We start from the raw sequence: 18,739 nt of genomic DNA, 5'->3' as shown, positions 1-18,739 counted from the left end.
AGCAAGTTAAATGTCCAGTAGATGTGGGAGGACATGGATGTTTGCTGTAGTTCAGGTGGTCCTTTGCTCACAATGCAGGTCTCTGTTTCTGCTAAGAAAGTCTCCTAAGATCATTCTAGCTGCTCAAACTGTGAAGGGAATGCTTAGGAAGCTGGCCCTATCTGCTGTGGTTTGTAGTGATTATGGTTGTCCTTAGCTGGAGTAAGTTGGTGTATCTCCAAGGCAGGCGGTGCCTGTGGGTAGGGTCTGAAGTTCTGCAGGATGAAGTGTGCTTGGAGGTGCTGCTGCAGAAGTCGCAAGGGGGGCATGTCACCTCTTTCTAGCAGAATCCAGAAAGGTTCTTCCTTCTTCTGCTTGCTTAGGAAGGAGATACTGTTGTCCAGCATTTCTTCTTTCTATCAGTGTAAAGTACAAAGAAACCTTGTGTGTGCATGCCCCACGTGCAGCTGATAGAGCAGAAACGCCAGCGCTCTCTGACGGGCAGCACTGGTGGTCGCAGCAGTTCAGGAGGGCACAGGAAGTCTTTCAGAGGCTTAGGGGGCCCAGTAAAGTCAGTTGTGCCCTATAAATCAGTGCTCGGCTGTGACGAGGGCAGAGGTAAAAGAAACGGCCAGCAAAGCCGATGATGTCCTATGACCAGTCTCAAAAATGCCAGGTAGAAACCTTGAGAGTTCCTTTATCTCCAGGGGCTGCAAAATGAGTGGGATGGAGGGGGTGGGGTATAAATAGACCCTGTAGTTTTATACTGTCTTTATTCTCTTTATTCTTTGTTTTCTGACGATAGAGGAGCTTTATGTGACTATTGTAGCAAAGGAACTGATGAGTCATAAGGTTCGTTTTCCCTTCCACTCTTCATCCTTTTCCTGACAGCCTCATCTCCCTCTGCCCTTCCATGCTGCGCCTTTAAGAAGAATGGTTTTTCCAAAGACTAATTCCTGAGCTTTGGCATGTGCTTAGGCATGCCCCAAGTTTTGTGGTGTGCTTTATGAAAAACTGCAGAGGGGAGCTTTTTAACTCCTTGCTGCCATAGGTGTGCTTTTCCTCTTTGTTCTTTGCTTGCAGAGCATGTACTGTTCAGCGTTTCTGTAACGATTTCTGTTCTCTTCCCCAAAAGGGAAGGGGATATATATGCATATACATATAAATACATGTATATATTTTTTCTCCAGTTAAAATTTGTATTTATTCAGTCGCTTTTTACATGCCAAGGCTGTGCTGAATAAAGCTGACATGGCAGATTCTCTTCCTCATTATGTCCCCACGCTTGCACCATTCCTTCCGCAATGCTAACCTGTCAGCAGAACAGCTGACCCACAGTGGTAACAGCATTGGCAGCTTTATTAAGGATTTCATATATTGTGAATTTCCTAGGGTCCCTGCTCATGAACATTGTTTTTTGTTTTTCTTTCCCATCTCATCGCAGTCCACAGGAAACTTGTAAGAAGCCAGCAAGATTGTATTGTAGAAAATGGTATAATGTTAAGTAAATACAATGTAGATTTTTTTTTTCTTTTTTTTAGGCAAATCTCATTTTTTAAAACTGTTTGGAGGAGGTCTGCCTGGAATTTTGCTGACAGTTTCAAGGCCCCAGCTCCCAAAGGATTAGTGCAGGCGTTACAGGCACATCAGCAGTAACTGCAGAGTTATGCAGGGTCATTATACGTACACAGTATATACTGGTGTTGTTTGAGGCCTGCAGGCAGTTCCAGGCAAGCAGTGTTGTTGCCCTGCAGGATGCCTGACTTCATCTCAGGCTCTGTGGAAACTGAGGGATGTACCAGTCACCCATGGGATGTGGGACCCCATATGAAAGAAAGCAGTTCTGAGTAGAGACAGGCCTGGTTTGATGGGGAGATGCTGGAAGGGTGGGAGCAGGTGCTGGCGCTGGGTCTTCTGCTGCACTGAAGTAGCTGTGGGACTTTGTTGAAATCACTTAACCTTTGTGCCGCAAGCTTCTTGCAAGTAAAATGACATTAGCACAGGGTACCGTGTACAGAGATTAACCAAATTAATGGAATAGTGCTTTAGAGCCTCGGCTCTATAAGTGTGCTGAGCCAAGTTGTTCTGTTTAAGAAGCTTGTTGCCTCTGCCTGCCAGCCTCCCCCTCCCAGCCACCCTGGTCAGGGCTCTCAGCCCTCTTGGGGGACAATAGTGACTGCTCTCTGCCATTCATCCCCTCAGTCACTGGGCTGTGATTACTTCACCAGTGACTCCAGAGGAGCGACTGCCTACAGGCCCCATTGAAGAGTACTGCATCACACTCTGGCCACCCTGGCCCTGCAGCATCCCCTGGGAAATGTGCTGGAACAAGCACTTCAAACACCAGGCTCCCTTGGCATCTCTGCTGCCTGCTCTCTGGGTAGCCTTGCACTTCACCTTTTTCCTCTTCACTGGGAATACCAAAGTGCGGATCCTGTGTTCTGCCTTAGTACCCCAGAGCTCTTCAGGCTGAATTAATGAATGCCATGAAGTCCATGATGTGCCAGGACGTACAGCAAAATGTAAATGTGAAGTAGCGCTTTGTAATTACGGGTGAGGTAACCCTTGTTGAGAGTGATTCGTTTTATCATAAGTCAACATTTGATCAGGTGGAGTCATAGGAAGGAGCAGGAAGCATAGACCAAGCCTGCCCTCTGCTACCTTTGTCAGAAATGTTTCAGGAAACTGGAATGCTGCTTTTCCCTTGTGCTGTGTGCTTGCTAGATGCTGAGTCCAGTGCTGGCTAAGGATGGGGTGGCATGAAAACAGTCTGACTGCGGTGTATGTTTCAACATACAGAGGGAAAAAAGATTTTTTTTGACAGGACAAGGAAGAATGGTTTTAAACTAAGACAAAGGAGGTTTAGGTTAGATATTAGAAGGAAGTTTTTCACACAGAGGGTGGTGACACACTGGAACAGGTTGCCTAAGGAGGCTGTGGATGCCCCATCCCTGGAGGCATTCAAGGCTGGATGTGGCTCTGGCAGCCCCGTCTATTGAATGGTGACCCTGCACATAGCAGGGGGGTTGAAACTAGATGGTCTTTGAGGTCCTTTTTAACCCAGGCCATTCTATAATTCTATGATGATTCTATGATTTTTCTTCTCTTGGGACTTGGTGCTTTATGAGGAAGCCAAGCACTGCTCTTTGCAGTGCTGGCTGGCGCATCCAGCACAACAGCTCTTTGGATTTGATCAATTTATGAAGTGGAGGATTTCGAGAGGAAGAAAAGGCAGATGAAATATTATTATGTAGCTGCTGGTGTGCTGGCATCGTTAGGGTGCAGTACACAAAATCTTCAGTATTGCCAAGGAAAGAAAGAGTTAAAAAAAATGCAGAGGTTTAATTCAGGATAATAACATTTGCGAGGCCTGTCGAATTGACAGCACGTGAGCAACACAAAAGCAACCAAGCTAGGTGGAAAATGAAATTAGATGGAATCCTATTGCCAGAGGTTTGTCTAACTTGTGTCCCTTAAAGGGGTAGGTGCACTTTTATCGGAAGCTTCACCTCCAGGCTGGTCTCACTGGCTGTGTTGTCCACAGAAATTGGATGCCCTTCATCCTCTGTGAACAAAGCACTGTTCTGCTGTGTCTACTTTTGGTGGCTGATTTGTCTCATTCCTCAGAATACAGCAGTGTATTGTTGTGTTTGTTTCCCTTAGTGGCTGTGTACACAGTAGATTGTTGTTTGTCTGAGGGATTCACACATCTGGAAGAGACCAGGAATAGCAGTGCCTTTGTTCGTAAGTCAGATTTGGAGCTGTAGGTCCCTTCCAAAATGCAAAGTTACATATTGTCTGCTGCAGTGCTTGTTTGTGTACTCAGATTTTTGGATTGGAAAGGGCAATGAGTATTAGCACTGACCCAAACAGTGGATACTACTACTACTACTACTAAAACTAGTGCAAGGTAAAAAATATATATATATTTTTTTCCTGTGCAGTTCAGCTACTACTTCCCACAAAGGTACTACCAAATATAATTTTGGGAAGTAGATATTGATACACAAGAAGCTTGGCTGAGTTTTGGTGAGTAGCGAAAGAAATTAGCTATTACTGAGATATTTCAATAACTGATGCAGAGAGGGCAGATCTCATGGTTGAAAAAACAAATCAGTTCTCCTGTAATATCATCCTTGAGATACTATTTGAGCACAAAAAAATCTACTTGCAGCCTGGATCTAGACAGTAAGTTATCACAGATGAAAACAGAAAAGGAGAAGACAAGTCCTTCTGTACTGCAGCCCTCTTCTCTGCCAGGCTGAGCCCTCACAGCTCTCACCAGATGCTTTGCAGTGACAGGAGTGGTCGTTCCACTGCAGCTCACTCTTGTTGCAGCCTGCATACTTTCTGAGGGAGCTGTCGCGGTCCTGTTAGCTCCTTCCCCACTGGGGAGTGAGGCTGTCCTGGGCACAGAGCAGAACCTGGAGTGAGCAGCAGCAAACTGAGCGAGGTGGGATCTTGTAGCAGCATAGCCTCAGCCCCAGTGCTCTGAGAGATTTCTCCTTTGAACATAAGGCACTTAGGGCTTCTAAAGGAGCTTGCTATGCCCCAAGTCATGCAGTTGCTACATTATTCTACAAAGAGACAGAAAGACCAGGCATCAGACTCACCAAAAACTCCTCAAAAGGGCAAAACCACACTTCCAGTTTCCGTCCTGCCGCTGTTGTGTGTGTGAGCGCTCTTGGTGCCGCGGTACTGTGTGTATGTCTGTACGAGTGAGGCACTGAGAGCACATGAGTGCAGTGTTGTAACATGGCAGGGCACAGGCAGTTATGAAACTTTCCAATAAACTCTCTGCGCGTCAGTATTGGTCGCTTGGGTGTTGTGTTTTTTTTTTACTTTTTTTTTTTTTCTTGTGTGTGTGTGTCTGTTGCCTCCAGTTTCATTTCCATCACGATCTCAGAGAGGCGGGCTCAGCAGAGCTAGCAGGGCTGGGCCCCAGGGGAACGCAGGTCCCGGGGCAGGTGGAGCGCCCCAGGGCTCTGGGCCCTGGCTCTGGGGTGGGAGCAGCCCTGTGCTGGGGGCTGTGGGCTATAGGGGCCCCTTCAAAGTGCCTGAGCCGCAGCCGGGAGCTCGGCTTTTGTTTTTTAAAAGGACTGGAGAAATTATTAACCACAATTCATGACGTCAGAGTTGATCTGATTAAAGGTTTGTTTTCTTGCTGGCAGAGGTGTGCTCCGTAGAGACTGGTTCTCTCTTCTTTTTTTTTTAAGTTTCTTTTTTGAACAGCAAACGGAGGGAACTGCTCGCATTGCTGCTGCTGCTGCTGCTCCAGCTGCGCGTGTGTGTGTGTAAACAGGATGGTGTATCTGTAGCTGCCACGCGCAAACACACATTTGACCATGAGGACTCTTCGCAGGTTGAAGTTCATGAGTTCGCCCAGCCTCAGTGATCTGGGCAAGAGAGAGCAGGCAGCCTTGGATGAGCGGGGGACCCAGCAGCGACGGGCCTGCTCCAACGCTACCTGGAACAGGTAAGCTCCTGCACCATGTCCTGCCACCCCCGGGCTGCCCCGTGCTTGCCAAGAAGGCACAGGCAGCCTGGCTTGCTGACACCCTGAATGGGTGAGAGCTAGCTGGGCTCTGCCTTGGTGCATTCCATGGATATGTGCTCCAGCAAAAGGCCAGAGTAGCTTGTATTCACTTTGCTGTTAGACTTTCTTTGCAGGCTGATAGCAAGCAGTGCTTCCTGCAGATGGCTCAGCCCCTCTGTTGTGACAGGCAAGGACTCGTTGCAAAAGATCTGGCTGCATGTAGGTCCTTGAGTCCATCTGGATATTCTCATTCAAAGTGGATTTGGTTTATTTTACTCAAAATTTTTATATATATATATATATACATATATATATATATGCACACAATTAATACGATTCATATATATATACATTCATATATATATAAACAATTGTATATATATACATTATATGCAAAAATATATTTACAATTATTAAAATTCATATATATGTTATTTTTATCCACATGACTGTACTGCTGATGGTTGATGCAGATTTGCTGAAATACTCAATTTATTCACTTCAGTGCAAAAAGTTGTTTGTGTTTGTTTCTGTTTGCATGTGTGTTTATGCACATGCATTTTGGACAAGGAAAAACAGTCCTTGGTTGTGTTCTTATACATTTGAATTTTATTACTGTTTGGTAAAAAAGAAAATTGCAAACATTCAAACATACGATCTTGAATGAGCCACTGAGCAGAGATTCAATGAATAAAGAATGAAGTGACACTGAAAGATGAGTCTGAGCCTCTGAGTCCTGAGGACTGTGTCACTGCATGGAAAGTTTCACTCATGTTTTATAATTGTCTGGAGGTCACGGAAAGAAAAATAGTGGAGAACTATAGACACATTTTTAAAGGTATTTCAGTTTTAAGCAATTATAATAAGATTTTAAAATATCTCTCATCCCTCTCACCCATTGCTGTGTGTTCGTACTCGGATTATGAATTGGCTGTCTGCTGTCAGCAGCACAGTGAGCGCTGAAACTGTATGATAACAGAAGAGGCTGGGTACCTGCTCAGAAATACGTGCTGTTTGAATGTCAGAGATGCTTCCCGTGTCCTGATGGTGGTGGTACTCGGGGAGGAGTCAGCAGGGAGGGGAGGTGCTGCTTGGTGTGAGCGAGGTGTCTGTGAGCAGCTGTGCCACTACTGTGTGTGAACCCTGCCCAGGCTGGCTTTCTGCTGGGGCTGCCTTTCCCCATGCACTGGTGGCTGTGCCATGTGTCCCCACGGTTTGGTGGCGTGAGACTTGAGACACCTGGTGCTGCCCTGCAAACCAAGTGGGCATCTCCATGTGTGCACTAGCAGCTCCCTGGAGCTGCGACGAGATACAGATGGTGAGCAGGTTGTGCTGCAGGGACGAAGGGGAGAGCCTTTATTTCTGATGCAATAGCACACCCCAACAAAGAGCTAGCATGAACAGATTGCCTGTGCTGCTGTGCTCTGTGCAGTACTGAGTGTGAGATCTTGCTGATCAAGGAAGTCAGGACACACCAGAAGAGTTTGCCCCTCTCGCCAGTCCTGGTTGTGCTATATTTAAATGCATTGTCGGTTCTTGTTTCTTGGCAGCAGCTTTGTCTGGGCGTGCCATGCAGGTATCTGCTTTGGAGAGAGGTGTTGTACCCAGTGCATCAAAATGGGTTTAGGGAGAGGGAAAGCACAGCCCCATGGCAGGCCCTTCCCTGCATGGGGCTGGTGGTGTTGTGCTTTGAAGTGGAGCAAGTCCAAGCTGCAGTCACAGTGCTGAGACTTTCTGTGGACTACTGCTTAGTCACAGTGGGCCATCTCTGCCAACGAACTGCAGCCCCTCTTCTGCCATCAGGCTTTGTGTCACTGCAGTATGGCTGCCCAGAGACTTCCCCCCTGCTGCCTCTCAGCGCAGAGACTGCTGCCTTCTGAGGCCTAATGATAGGGCTTGCAAGGGGAAACACAGTGCCTGTTGTGGGAAAGGACAATTTCTTCCTCCGTAATACCTTTCCATCACCTGCAAACAGAAGTGATGTAAAAATTCTTGGCACTGCTAGATCAAGAGAAGTTGGTGATGAGCTGCAAATCAGGCTTTATATCACAGCTTCTTCCGAACCTGCGTTTCCACGAACCGCAGAAGATCAGTGCATCAGCTCACAGGTCGCATGTTAACTAGCAACCCGCACCAACATAGTGGAACAATGCAGTTTCATTACAGCTCACAGAATTTGCATTGGATTAAAATAGCTTAGATTTTTTCACTAGAATTGTCTTCAATTCCTTCCCCCACTCCCCGCCCTCTTCTGCTTCAGGCAAAAACTGAGAGCTGAGTGCTGACTAAACCAATCGGACCAAGAAACCCAGAGTTTGTAATCCTGAGCTTGCTGCTGGGGCAAATAAAATCCAGAAAGTTTTTCTTTCTGAGCAAGCCAGCACAGACTGCCCAGATAAGGCTGATGCTGCCCAGGTTTTGCTGTGGATAAATCTCCAGTGGAAGGTGCTTCTGTCCTCTTGCTGTGTGAAAATGGGGAAGTTAAGGGGAATAAGGTGAAGGAGTAGGTAGTGATGGAAAGGCAAAGAGCACAAAGATGAGATGCTTGTTATGGCAGTGATGCCAGCAGTAAAGCCAAGCAGACATGCAGAATCAGAGTTTTATGGTTTGGGGTAATTTTTATAGGGTTGTAATGTGTGCAATAACTTCTTGTAAAGTAATTTTTACAGTCACAGGAACCATATTTCATCTCCTACTTAAACATGAGTGTTTTTTTTTTTCCAGATCATAGTGAGGCTTCTCTAGTGGAGAAAACATTCCAGACCTATTCCATACTCAATAGATACAGTATGTATGGTAATAGATGCATTCATATATATCTACTGCTTCTACTGGGAAAACTTCCTTCTTCCAGTATTTAGTATTTATTTAGAAATATTGTGAGATATTCACGCCTGCGTGAGGAGGACTAGCTTCTTTTTCCTCTCCCTTCAGTGGGAGTCCTCTGGAGAGCGCTTACTTACATGGGTGAGAGCCAGAGGCAAGCTGAAGGGTGGGGAAGGGGGCAGGGGACTTCCCACTTGGCCATACTACCATCACACTAGTGCAGCATGCCGAGCCTTGACTGCAGCTCTAGGAACTGATGGTGGGAGCTGCTTCCCAGAGCTCTCCAGACTCATCTGTACTTTTTTGAATGCAGGTATGATCGGAAGAGTTTCCATAATCTTACACTCCATAAAATACGAAATCTTGGTACACCTCAGGGAAGTCGCTTCACCTGTCTTTCTCAACTTCTTCATAAGTCAAAGTAGTATTTAGAGTTGGTGAAGTTGGGGAACTAATGTCTCCAAAACTCTTTGAAGACAGTTTCGCAGACCAGCTTACTTTCAGTTGTGTGATGCAGTGCATAATTACAGCCTATCCCACTTTGCAGATTGCTTTACCTTGGCTAGAAATTTGAGAAACATCAGTGAAATAGCAGCTGCAATGTTACTTTGACAAGGACAAAGCCTGTGGAGTTCCAGCTGGACTGAAGCTGTTCTGAAAGTGGGATTGTCCAGATTGAATTAAGCTAATTCAGAAAAATGAGTCTATCTTCTGGAGCAGGGTTGTCCCCAAAGAATTTTATCAGGTTCATCATTGCAAATTAGCTATTTGGAATACTGTCCAAAGGAAAAGGAGCCCTCAGTCACTTATTCCCTTTCAAAAACATTGCATTCAACTCTTTGGTGCTAGCAAAGAGTGATTATTTATGTGATGTTGTTTACATTCACCAATTTCACCTAAAGAAATTTGCAGACCCTGAGTAAAAAATACAGTGATATTTTTACACACACTGCTTGCATATGACAGCAATGAATGCTTTAGAGAACAAAAATCACCTGCGTGCTTTGGACAAGTAAAATGTTGGGCCACACCACATGCTTTGGTAGGCGGTCCCAACCTGGGGCTTTGATCTGGTTGGCCCAAACAGGCAGTCAGATTTTGCAGTTGTTTCTCAGCTCTGCAGGCAAACTGCTTGTGATCTGATAGAGTCAAAGAATCACAGAATTGTAGGGGCTGGAGATCATTTAGTCCATCCCCTCTGTTTTGAGTATCTCCAGAGAAGGAGACTGTGACCTCTCTGAGAAGTGTGCTCTGTCACCCTCAAAGTAAAGAATTTTTTCCTCAAGTTCAGGTGTGGTCCAGTTTGTGTCCATTGCCCTTTATTCTCTTGCTGGGCATTGCTAAATAGAGCCTGGCCCATCCATTTGACTCCCACAGTTTAGATATTTATAAATATTGGTAAGATCTCAGTCTCCTCCAGACTGAACAGTCCCAGGGCTCTCAGCCTTTCCTCATAAGGCAGATGCTCCAGACTCCTAGTGTTCTTTGTGACCCTCCGTGGGACTCTCTCTCAAAATTCCCTGTCTTTGTTGAACTGAGGAGCCCAAACCTGGACACAGCATTTCAGATGTAGCCTCATCAGGGTAAAGTAGAAGGAAACGATCACCTCCCTTGACCTGCTGGTCACACTCTTTTTAATGCATATTAGGATACCATTGGCCTTCTTAACCACAAGGCACACTGCTGGCTCACAGTCCATCTGTTATCCACCAGCACACCCAGGTCCTTCTCTGCAGAGCTTCTTTCCAGCAGGTCTGTTCCTAGCCAGTTACGATGCATGCAGTTACTCCTCCTGAGGTCTAGACTCTACACTAGCTCTTGTTGAACCTCACCAAATTCCTCTGCACCCAATTCTCCTGCCTGTCCAGGTCTCAGGGAATGGCAGCACAGCCTTCTGGTGTGTCTGCCACTCATTCCAGATTCATGATCAGCAAACCTGCAGAGCGTGCATTCTATCCCTTCATCCAGGTCATTGATGAAGACATTGAAGAAGACCAGGCCCAGTACCTACCCCTGCTTGCCACTGCTTGCCGCAGGCCTCCAAACAGACTGCATTACTGACTTCAACCCTTTGAGCTATGTTGGTTAGCTTGTTCTCAGTCCACCTCACTGTCCACTCATCTATCTCACACTTCTCAAGTTCACTTAGGAGGTTGTTATGGGAGACAGAAAACAGTGTTTTGATCATTGCACTTCTTCCTTTTTGGATTCTTAAAAATGTCAGGGGTATTTTGGGGCTGGAGTAATGGGGCAGTGAGGCAGAAGGCAGTGGTGTTTGGGTGCTCAGCTAGTGACTCAAGTGAAGTGCGTGTGTTGGTGATAGTGAGCTGCATTGGCAAAGGCTTTCTATCAGGTAAAAGTCAGAAAAATAAGCCCCACCCTCCCTGCCTTGGCACTTGTACTATTAGGGTGGTTGGGAGTGTCAACAGCGAGTGTCAAACTCGGTGCTTTACACAAAGGGATTGACATTTTCTATATCCCTCCATGCTAATGTAAACAGTGGTGAAGCCAGGGCTGTGTGCTGCAGCTGTAGCTACTGCTGCCTTCTCTGCAGGGTCAGGCAAATTTGTAATGAGTGATCTCTCCAAGGAGCTGAAATTTCTTAGTGTTCTGGGTTGATTTTTGCTGCTGTGAGAGCCTTCTCAACTGTAGTTATCTTTTGGCAATCAGCTGTAATTGTGGCAACTACTGGAGTTATCTAGCATTTTGTCTTAAGAACATTATCAAAACATTTTTTGTTGTTCTTACTTTCTTCTTTTCAAGACTGAAATACTGGATAAAGCTAACAACTCTGCAACGCTCTAAAGTTTTTGTAGACTTTCATTTTCTACTCAACAGTGATCTCCACAGTTGTCTCCAAATTTCCACTCTTGGGCTGAGCCTACTGTGGGTACTCACCTCTTCCCTGCCCACCCACTGGCTCATGCCTCCTCCCAGGCTTCCTCCTGCTCCACTGCTGGTTTCTCAAAATGATTTCTTCTTGTAGATACCAGCCATCATCTTCACACCAAGAATGGCCCATGGCTTGTGTTTGTATGGAAAGGCGTTTGCAAAATGTGTCTTAGTGCATGAACACCAATCCATATTAAATAGCACATGTTAAATAACACAGCCACAGCAGTTTGCCCCAAATCCTGCTAGTTGAGGAGCTGGCATGTGAATTAATACTCTACTCTCAAAAAGTGCAATAATCCCATAACCCCGAGATTTGTGTTCTTTTGCAATATGGAGGCATGTTTCAGATACTTACTGCTCGGGTGCACAGAGCCTTCCAGTCCCCTTCTCTACCAGAAGATACTGATGGGGTTCTGCTAGAAACTGCTCATTTCCTTAAACAGGAGAAAGCACAGTAATGCAGGACCAGGAGGAGTTACATGTAATACATGTCAATACAGCAAAGCAGAAACATTCATAACCCTGGGCTTAAAATCATATGGGGTCTTGTCTTGATTAGAGATTACAGCCTTATTTATTACCGAGTGTGGGTACCTCGGGAACAGACCCATTTTTGGTTTCTTTTCAGCTCTGTTTTGTCTTCTGTTCTGCTTTCTTCTTTACCTTGAGCACACATTTACAGGCACAGCAGCTCCAGGGAAGGTGTTCACAGTAATATCAGTGCGTGAGTACACCCATTATTAACTTTCATGATGTAAAAGAGTTAAAGAAGGCAGTTTACAAAGCATTTCCAATTTAGTGTAACCATTAAAATGTAAGTTTAATTATGTACATCATGACTTAAACCTCAATGGAGGTTGGTTGCAGGCACAAGTGATCCACCCACCTTAAGCATCTAGCAGAACTCTTGTGTGTAAGCAGCAGCTCAGGCTTTCTTTTCACCAAAAGATTGTACTGATCTGACTAAACCCTTTTAAACAATCACTCATTAAGGAAACCATAGCATTACTTTAAGCACAGTTGGATTTACTGGGGTTTTTTTTCATTAGCTTATGTTTACTAAGAGGATTTATGCTAGCTTTTTATTACTCTGACACCAACTTACGCCATCAGTAGCATTCCTATTTTTCTGACTCCTCTGCATTCTGCTGAGCAAACATTGAGCGGCAGACCATAGTGGTGTGACTGTAACTGCATCCCAGCATCCTGCATGAATGCACTGCTGGTTGAGATGGGAAGGCAGGGCCAAGACTTGTCCTGTGGGTTAAACAGCCATCCCTCACTTCAAGAAGGATCCCAGGCAGATGGAAATGTCATCACTAGGATGTTTATAGGTGCTTGCAACTCATAGTTCTCATTAAAAAACCTTGTTCTGTGTTATTTCTTTGAGGGATTATGATGGACCTGCTAGGCTGGAAAGAGAAAACCTCCCCCTCATTTAGAAAAGCACCAGAAAGAAAGCGAGAGCATACTGGCTTCTAGGAGAGAGGTTTAGTCATTCCTCCCTGCAGAAGGATGGCAGGAACACTGCAAAGTTCATTTCCGAATCAGAAGAGCATGTAAAGGCTGCTTGTTTTATTCACTACATTCATCGTACTTCACATATTACTCATAATATTAAAATACCCAAGTCACCTCACTGTATACTGTAGACATTTAGCTGCCAATTTTCAAATAGTCGTAAATGGAATGTGATTGCTTGAGCCAGCCAAAATAAACTGGGTTAGATTATCATGTATGTCTGTGTGCACATAAATGCATGGGGGAAGGGGTGACCACTGCGTGTGTGGGAGTGCTTAGCACCAAGAGAGAGAAGATGATAGCAGTTCCTATTTGGACCTGCTTGTGCGTTTCTTCCCAGTGTGTCATATCCTTCAGCTGCCACTTTTAATGTCCTTTACTCACAGATGAATGCAACTGAGCTTCTCTTTGCTGTTTGATGTTGTTGGGTCTGCAGTTCTATCTGCCAGCTCAGTCCTCTGCTTCCAGCAAGTATTACAAGGGCTTTGTTTTACTGTGGACCTGAGGAGGTTTGATGTGGGTCCCTGCGATTCCCACACACCCTCTGCATTTCCTTCTAAGCAGCAAATACCAAGCTTTGCTGTGACACTGCAGTGATGCCTTGGCCTTGCAGGATGTTGTTGAATGCACCTGGAAATCCTCCTGAGATCCTCTGCCAGCGGGAATCAGGTTGTCTGTGGAGACCTTATGAGCAGAACTCATTTCAGCTCTTTGTCACTAGATAGGGCAGTCCCAAATCCTCATACCTCCTGGCTGGACAAATCTGTGTGCCTGTCAAGTAAAGGCTGTACTCAACCTTAGTGGGGTTGCTTGAAGGCGGTCCTTCCTTCCTAGCTGAAAGCCCTTCCTAGCCTCTAAAAGCCCTGTAGTACTTTGAGGATTTCAGCTCCATGCTTAAATGTGGCAAAAATCACCAAGCATCTACAAGATCAGGGATTAGCTAACAGATAGGAGGATTGTATCAGTCTTCTTTTCTTTAGGAATCAAAGATGAAGTCTGCTGTGAAGCTGTAAAAGATGGAATTGGGATGGGGAAGGAAGGAGACTTCTACCTTCCTTCTGCTAGTACTGGAACAGGTTTGGTCTCACCTTTCACTAGCATTTCTTTACCTTTGCCCTCAGACCTCAGCTCAGTGATTTAGACTGATGTGTCATCACCCTAAGTGCATTCTGTGTGTTTCAGGAGCATTTCAGGGCTTCATCCTGAAGCACTTGAACTCATTTTAGCAACCTTTTGAGGTGTGGTCTTGTTAAATTCCTGGGTTTGGTAAGCATCTTTGCCAAGCATGTGGATTGCTTTGTAGAACGTGCAACACTTTTCAGGGGTTTGTCATTCAGCATTTTAGCATTTGTGGGGATGGTGGCCATGTGCTCCACTTACAGACAGTGCTGGAAATGTGGCTTTCTGTTGAGCTAGAGAATTCTGTCGCTCTTAATCATAGTTTCACTTGTGGCTGATTGCAGAAGAAAATCATCACCACTAAGAAACATCTGCTTCAGGACAGTTACATACATCAATGAAAATGAAAAGGAAGCATTGCTGTAGGACAGATGGTTAGCACGTCGTTTTGTTCCTTGTTGTCTGTTTCAGAAGCTTTCCACCTGTTGTTCTTTTTATGCAGCCATGGTTTTTCTTTAGATGAAGCAGGAGCACAAATTTTTGAGAAACAGAAAACCGTGTTTTGTAATCGCTACTGTTGTAAATGTTGTAAGTGTTGCCCCTGTATTGAAAATGAATGAGAGATTGATGAAATTGCCTTAAAATTCATAATTGTGTAGTGTTTCTGCCTTTTATACTTTTTAAAGAACTAATTATTTTTGAGATTCCAATAACCCTGTTCTAATAAATTGATGCTTTATTTATGAATTGAGCTTCAGATCCAGTGTCCAGACTTGACAAACACTGGTTTGTTAGTAAAGAAATCAAGTAATCATAAGTGAGATGCCAACAATGCTGGAAATATCAAACTGATGTCATAGCAAAGTTGTAAATTATCTCTGTAGTGAGCCCATAAAATATAGGCAAAAATATGCTTAAAATTATACAGAAGTACCTAGAGTATATGAGGATAAATTTTCTGAGGTTACTGATTTCAGGTGCGTAACTATGAAAATTGTGAAATTGCAAAAATCAGAAAGAGATGCTTTTCAAAAATGTCATTTGTTTTCTAGAGTATAATTCATTTTAAGGGATCTGAGATATAACCAGCAGTCATCTGTTACTTTTAAGAATGGTAGTGTGGTGTCTGGGAAGAGATATTTGCCTCACTGTGGAAGCGATACCTTTCTAAAATGTGATCTGGTGCTAATGACTCCTCCTGTTCTCTTTCAGTATCCACAATGGAGTAATAGCTGTGTTCCAGCGTAAGGGTCTCCCCGATCATGAACTTTACAACCTCAATGAAGGAGTCAGGTGGGTGACTCAGCTCTACTCAAGGTGTCATTAGCTGGCACACGCAGTACGGTTTGCTAGGACTTGCAGTTGGAGTATCATCTTTCTTGATATGTTGGTTTGAAAATAAGGAAGGAAAAGCAGGATCCCATCCTGAACACATAGCAATGCAGCTCTGTACCACTGCAATTATGCCATCCTTTGCACTGATGCTAAGCCTATCTCTGAAGTGCTTCCTCTGCATGCATGGATGATATAAAGCCTTCAAGTGCTCAGGTGCAACAGAGCAAGGAAGACATTGTGCCTGGGAGTCCCCATCTAGCTGCTCCTTCTGTGTGAACTGAATGTGCTCTAGATGTTATAAAGCTGTCTTGTCAGCAGAGTGACCTTAGTAACACAATTTAAGGTTCCTGTTTCTCCGTCATGCTGTGCTGATGCTGTTTCAATAGACTAAATATAGACCAGTGAGGCATATAATGTTGTAGGTTGTTGGGTTTTTTTTTGTTTTTTTTTTTTTGTTCTGTTTTTATTTTTGGTTGTTTTTTTTTTTTTTTTTTACATGAAGAAAAGTGAAGGTGAAAATCCCATCATTTTAGTCATTTAAGTTTTTGTTACAAAGAAAAATCTATCAAGACATAAGCTGACAACATGGATTTACAGCATCTGTGATTATTTACTAAACTCTGTCTCACTGACAAGGGCAAGTAGCACATTTCCTTTTCAAAGCTTGTCCCAGTGCTTTGAAGAATAAGCAAGGGAAAAACAAGCCACATTTGCAAAAGACAGACAGCTTATTGTATTCCCTCTCTGTCTTCAGATAAATCCTCAACGACTCCCTATCACTTAATAATTATTCCTGCTCTGTCTGGGCACCACAGTGTGACAACATCCATAGAATATCCAGAAAATGCTGGTCCAGTCAGGATAATTGTGGGAATATCTTCAGAGAAGTCCAGGCAGATTACATTTGGCCAGTGAGCTCTCTCTTTTTTCCTCTTTCTTTGTCTTTTTAAAATTAAAATAAACTTATTCTTCAGTTATTTCTTATTTCTCTGGGGAGAAAATGACACGCAAAGAATAGATTTTCTAGGATGGCTGTCAGTTAGCATGATCCATCAATCATCTTGAGTTGGTTATTGGAATAATGGTTGATCATTACTGTAAGTGAAGCTAGGATTCTCCAGCTTCATCTGAATGACAGAAAATGGTTGTTCTGGGCTGAGATTTCCTGGTCCATTGCACTTGCCTCGGGATGCTTGTCTGCTGGTAAGGAACAGAAGAGGAAAAGGAAATTATCCTCTGAGGATACAAGTGTAATCTTGTATGGACCAATAAACAGAAGTAAAATTGCTGCTATCTGGTAAACAGCACCCAGATTTTGCATTCATTCACCTGGGTGTAAGCCCTGCACAGCGATGATACTTGCTAGTACAGCTGTGTTTAATTGCAACATCTGAGGCAGCAGAAGAGGCAAACTGACTACAGACTGATTTTTTTTCCCAGCTAGTGATGGATTATGATGCTGCATGATAGGCCTGTTTCCTTTGTTAGTGTAAGAATAATGCTGCTGCATTGTCATCATGGCTGATCATTCAGTTTTGCTCTGTTCTGGGAGGAATAATGTCTGGTGACTCACACCTGAACTGATGGACCAAATATTATGAAATCTAGATCGATCTAGAAAGGCGCTGTCATAAACAAGACATCAGCAGCATCACTTGTTATGTGAGTGAATGTGTGATGGGCTGCAGCGTGGCTTTTGAGGCTGGTTCACATAGTTGTGTCCCTGCTACAGGTATTTGATTCCCAGAATTCTAAGATGAGAAAACAGCAAATGGACTAAGAGTACAGAAAGCTCTGTCTAAAGAAGAAAGCATGGTGGTGATATTTTTTGAGCCTGTTTGTGTACACGTCCAGATGTGGCCTCTTTCTTGAATCTGCACTCCTGCTAGTTTCTTCGTTTTACTGCTGATCATAGTCATTAACTTTGTGGGACCTCCTGACTACTTGCAACTCAAACCTTTCTCTTCAATTAAATTCAGCTCAAACCAAATTTTGGTTGAGACCAACTTCACACATACAAAAAAATCTGGGTTACTGCTCTTGATATTTAATTCAAAATATTTTATTTTGGTTAATATTAGTATTCAGTGTAAAAATATCTGGTTTATAAATATGACCTCAGAAGTGGGACAAGTCCTTGTTTGCCTTAAGATTGTTTTAGATGTATTTTCCCAAGAAGTACATAAATAAAATGAAACACATCACCATTACTTCCATGGAGCAAAATTTTTTGTATGGAAGTGTTTGAGTTATCAATAACCTAGTATCAATAACCTTTTTCAGCATTTACTGAATGGTAAAGGAAGTTTTTGTTTTGACACTTTAATTGGAGCAGATTCTGGAGTATTTTCATAGTTAAACCTTGAATACCCAATTGACCCACAGACCAAGTGTTAATATTTGAGCACGTTATTCCTGTGATGTTTGTGCACCTTCATTTTGATTTAGGAATGTCACAGTGTTTAATTACCATATGTCACGCACATGGGCAAATACAGCTTCCTAGCCTGAATACACATGTAGAGGATTTGTACTCTGATTATTTATGCACTGGTTGCTTAATAAGTGTCAGTGGGTACAAATCAGTACAGTATCACTTACTGCTCTGGGTTTGGCCACTCATTTATACCGGTGCCTTTTGACACCATTCTTATGTAATTACTCTGGTATTAGAAGGTGGCCTTAAGTAAGAAGTTGGATAGAACTGAGGAGCCCTACATCAAAACAAGAACAACCAAAACAATAAACCTAAACAGTGTATGATTTCAGTTCATTTCAAATTGCCCTACCACCTGAATGAAGATGCATCATAATGCAGGTACCAGAGAAGATACTCCAGTAAGAGGAGTCTCATCAATGCATGTCTTGTACATTACTTCTTGTGAGCTCTTACTAGATAATTCAGTAGGGGATTGATTAAAAGTTTAAGTAACAAAAATCTCTATGCATATACTTACTACTTAGTATTTATCTTGGTTTATTTGTGCAGTGGAGTGGAAATGATGGTACGTTTTCCATTTTCATTTCATATGTCACAATATGTCATTTCAAAATGTTTATTTACACCACTTGTAAACCAAGGAAGAAAAACAAGGTAAGGGAAATGCAGAGGAAGCCCAATATCCTGTGTTAAGATCAATACACATTATAGCTCCCTTTTTTTGAGTTTCAAGATAATGTTTTGATGCAAACACAACACATTTCAGTGTTGTTTCCTCTTTTGTAGCAAAAGTTCAAACCCAGTTAGATCACATCCTTATATTTGCTTCATATAATCTAATTGCTAGTAAAGATAAAATCAGGTATAATACTGTCTTAGACTTTAAATTCAGTACAATTACATACAATAAGGAGACCTTATTGGACTCTGTCACTTCCTGAAGGGAGGTTGCAGTGAGCTGGGGGTTGGTTTCTTCTCTCTTGTAAGCAGAGATACGTCTAGAGGGAATGGCTTCAAGCTGTGCCAGGCGAGATTCAGGCTGGACATTAGGAAATACTGCTTCTCTGAAAGAGTCGTCAGGCACTGGA

The 18,739-nt window shown here is 43.5% G+C and overlaps 1 protein-coding gene across 1 annotated transcript in view; it reads left to right on the top strand.

Annotated features, from left to right (window-relative positions):
• Positions 1–5,324: 5,324 nt before the first annotated feature.
• Positions 5,325–18,739, top strand: part of PRR5 (proline rich 5) — a gene marked incomplete at both ends in the record, with an annotated part of 49,149 nt that continues 35,734 nt past the window's right edge. The window contains 2 exons of the mRNA XM_079544067.1: positions 5,325–5,455; positions 15,089–15,169. Of these exons, the coding sequence (XP_079400193.1) occupies positions 5,325–5,455; positions 15,089–15,169 (212 nt within the window). The remainder of the gene's footprint in view (positions 5,456–15,088; positions 15,170–18,739) is intronic.

Source organism: Tetrao urogallus, assembly GCF_951394365.1.
Source record: "Tetrao urogallus genome assembly, chromosome: 1".
NCBI lineage: Eukaryota > Metazoa > Chordata > Aves > Galliformes > Phasianidae > Tetrao > Tetrao urogallus.
This window is presented reverse-complemented; position numbering and strand designations above follow the sequence as displayed.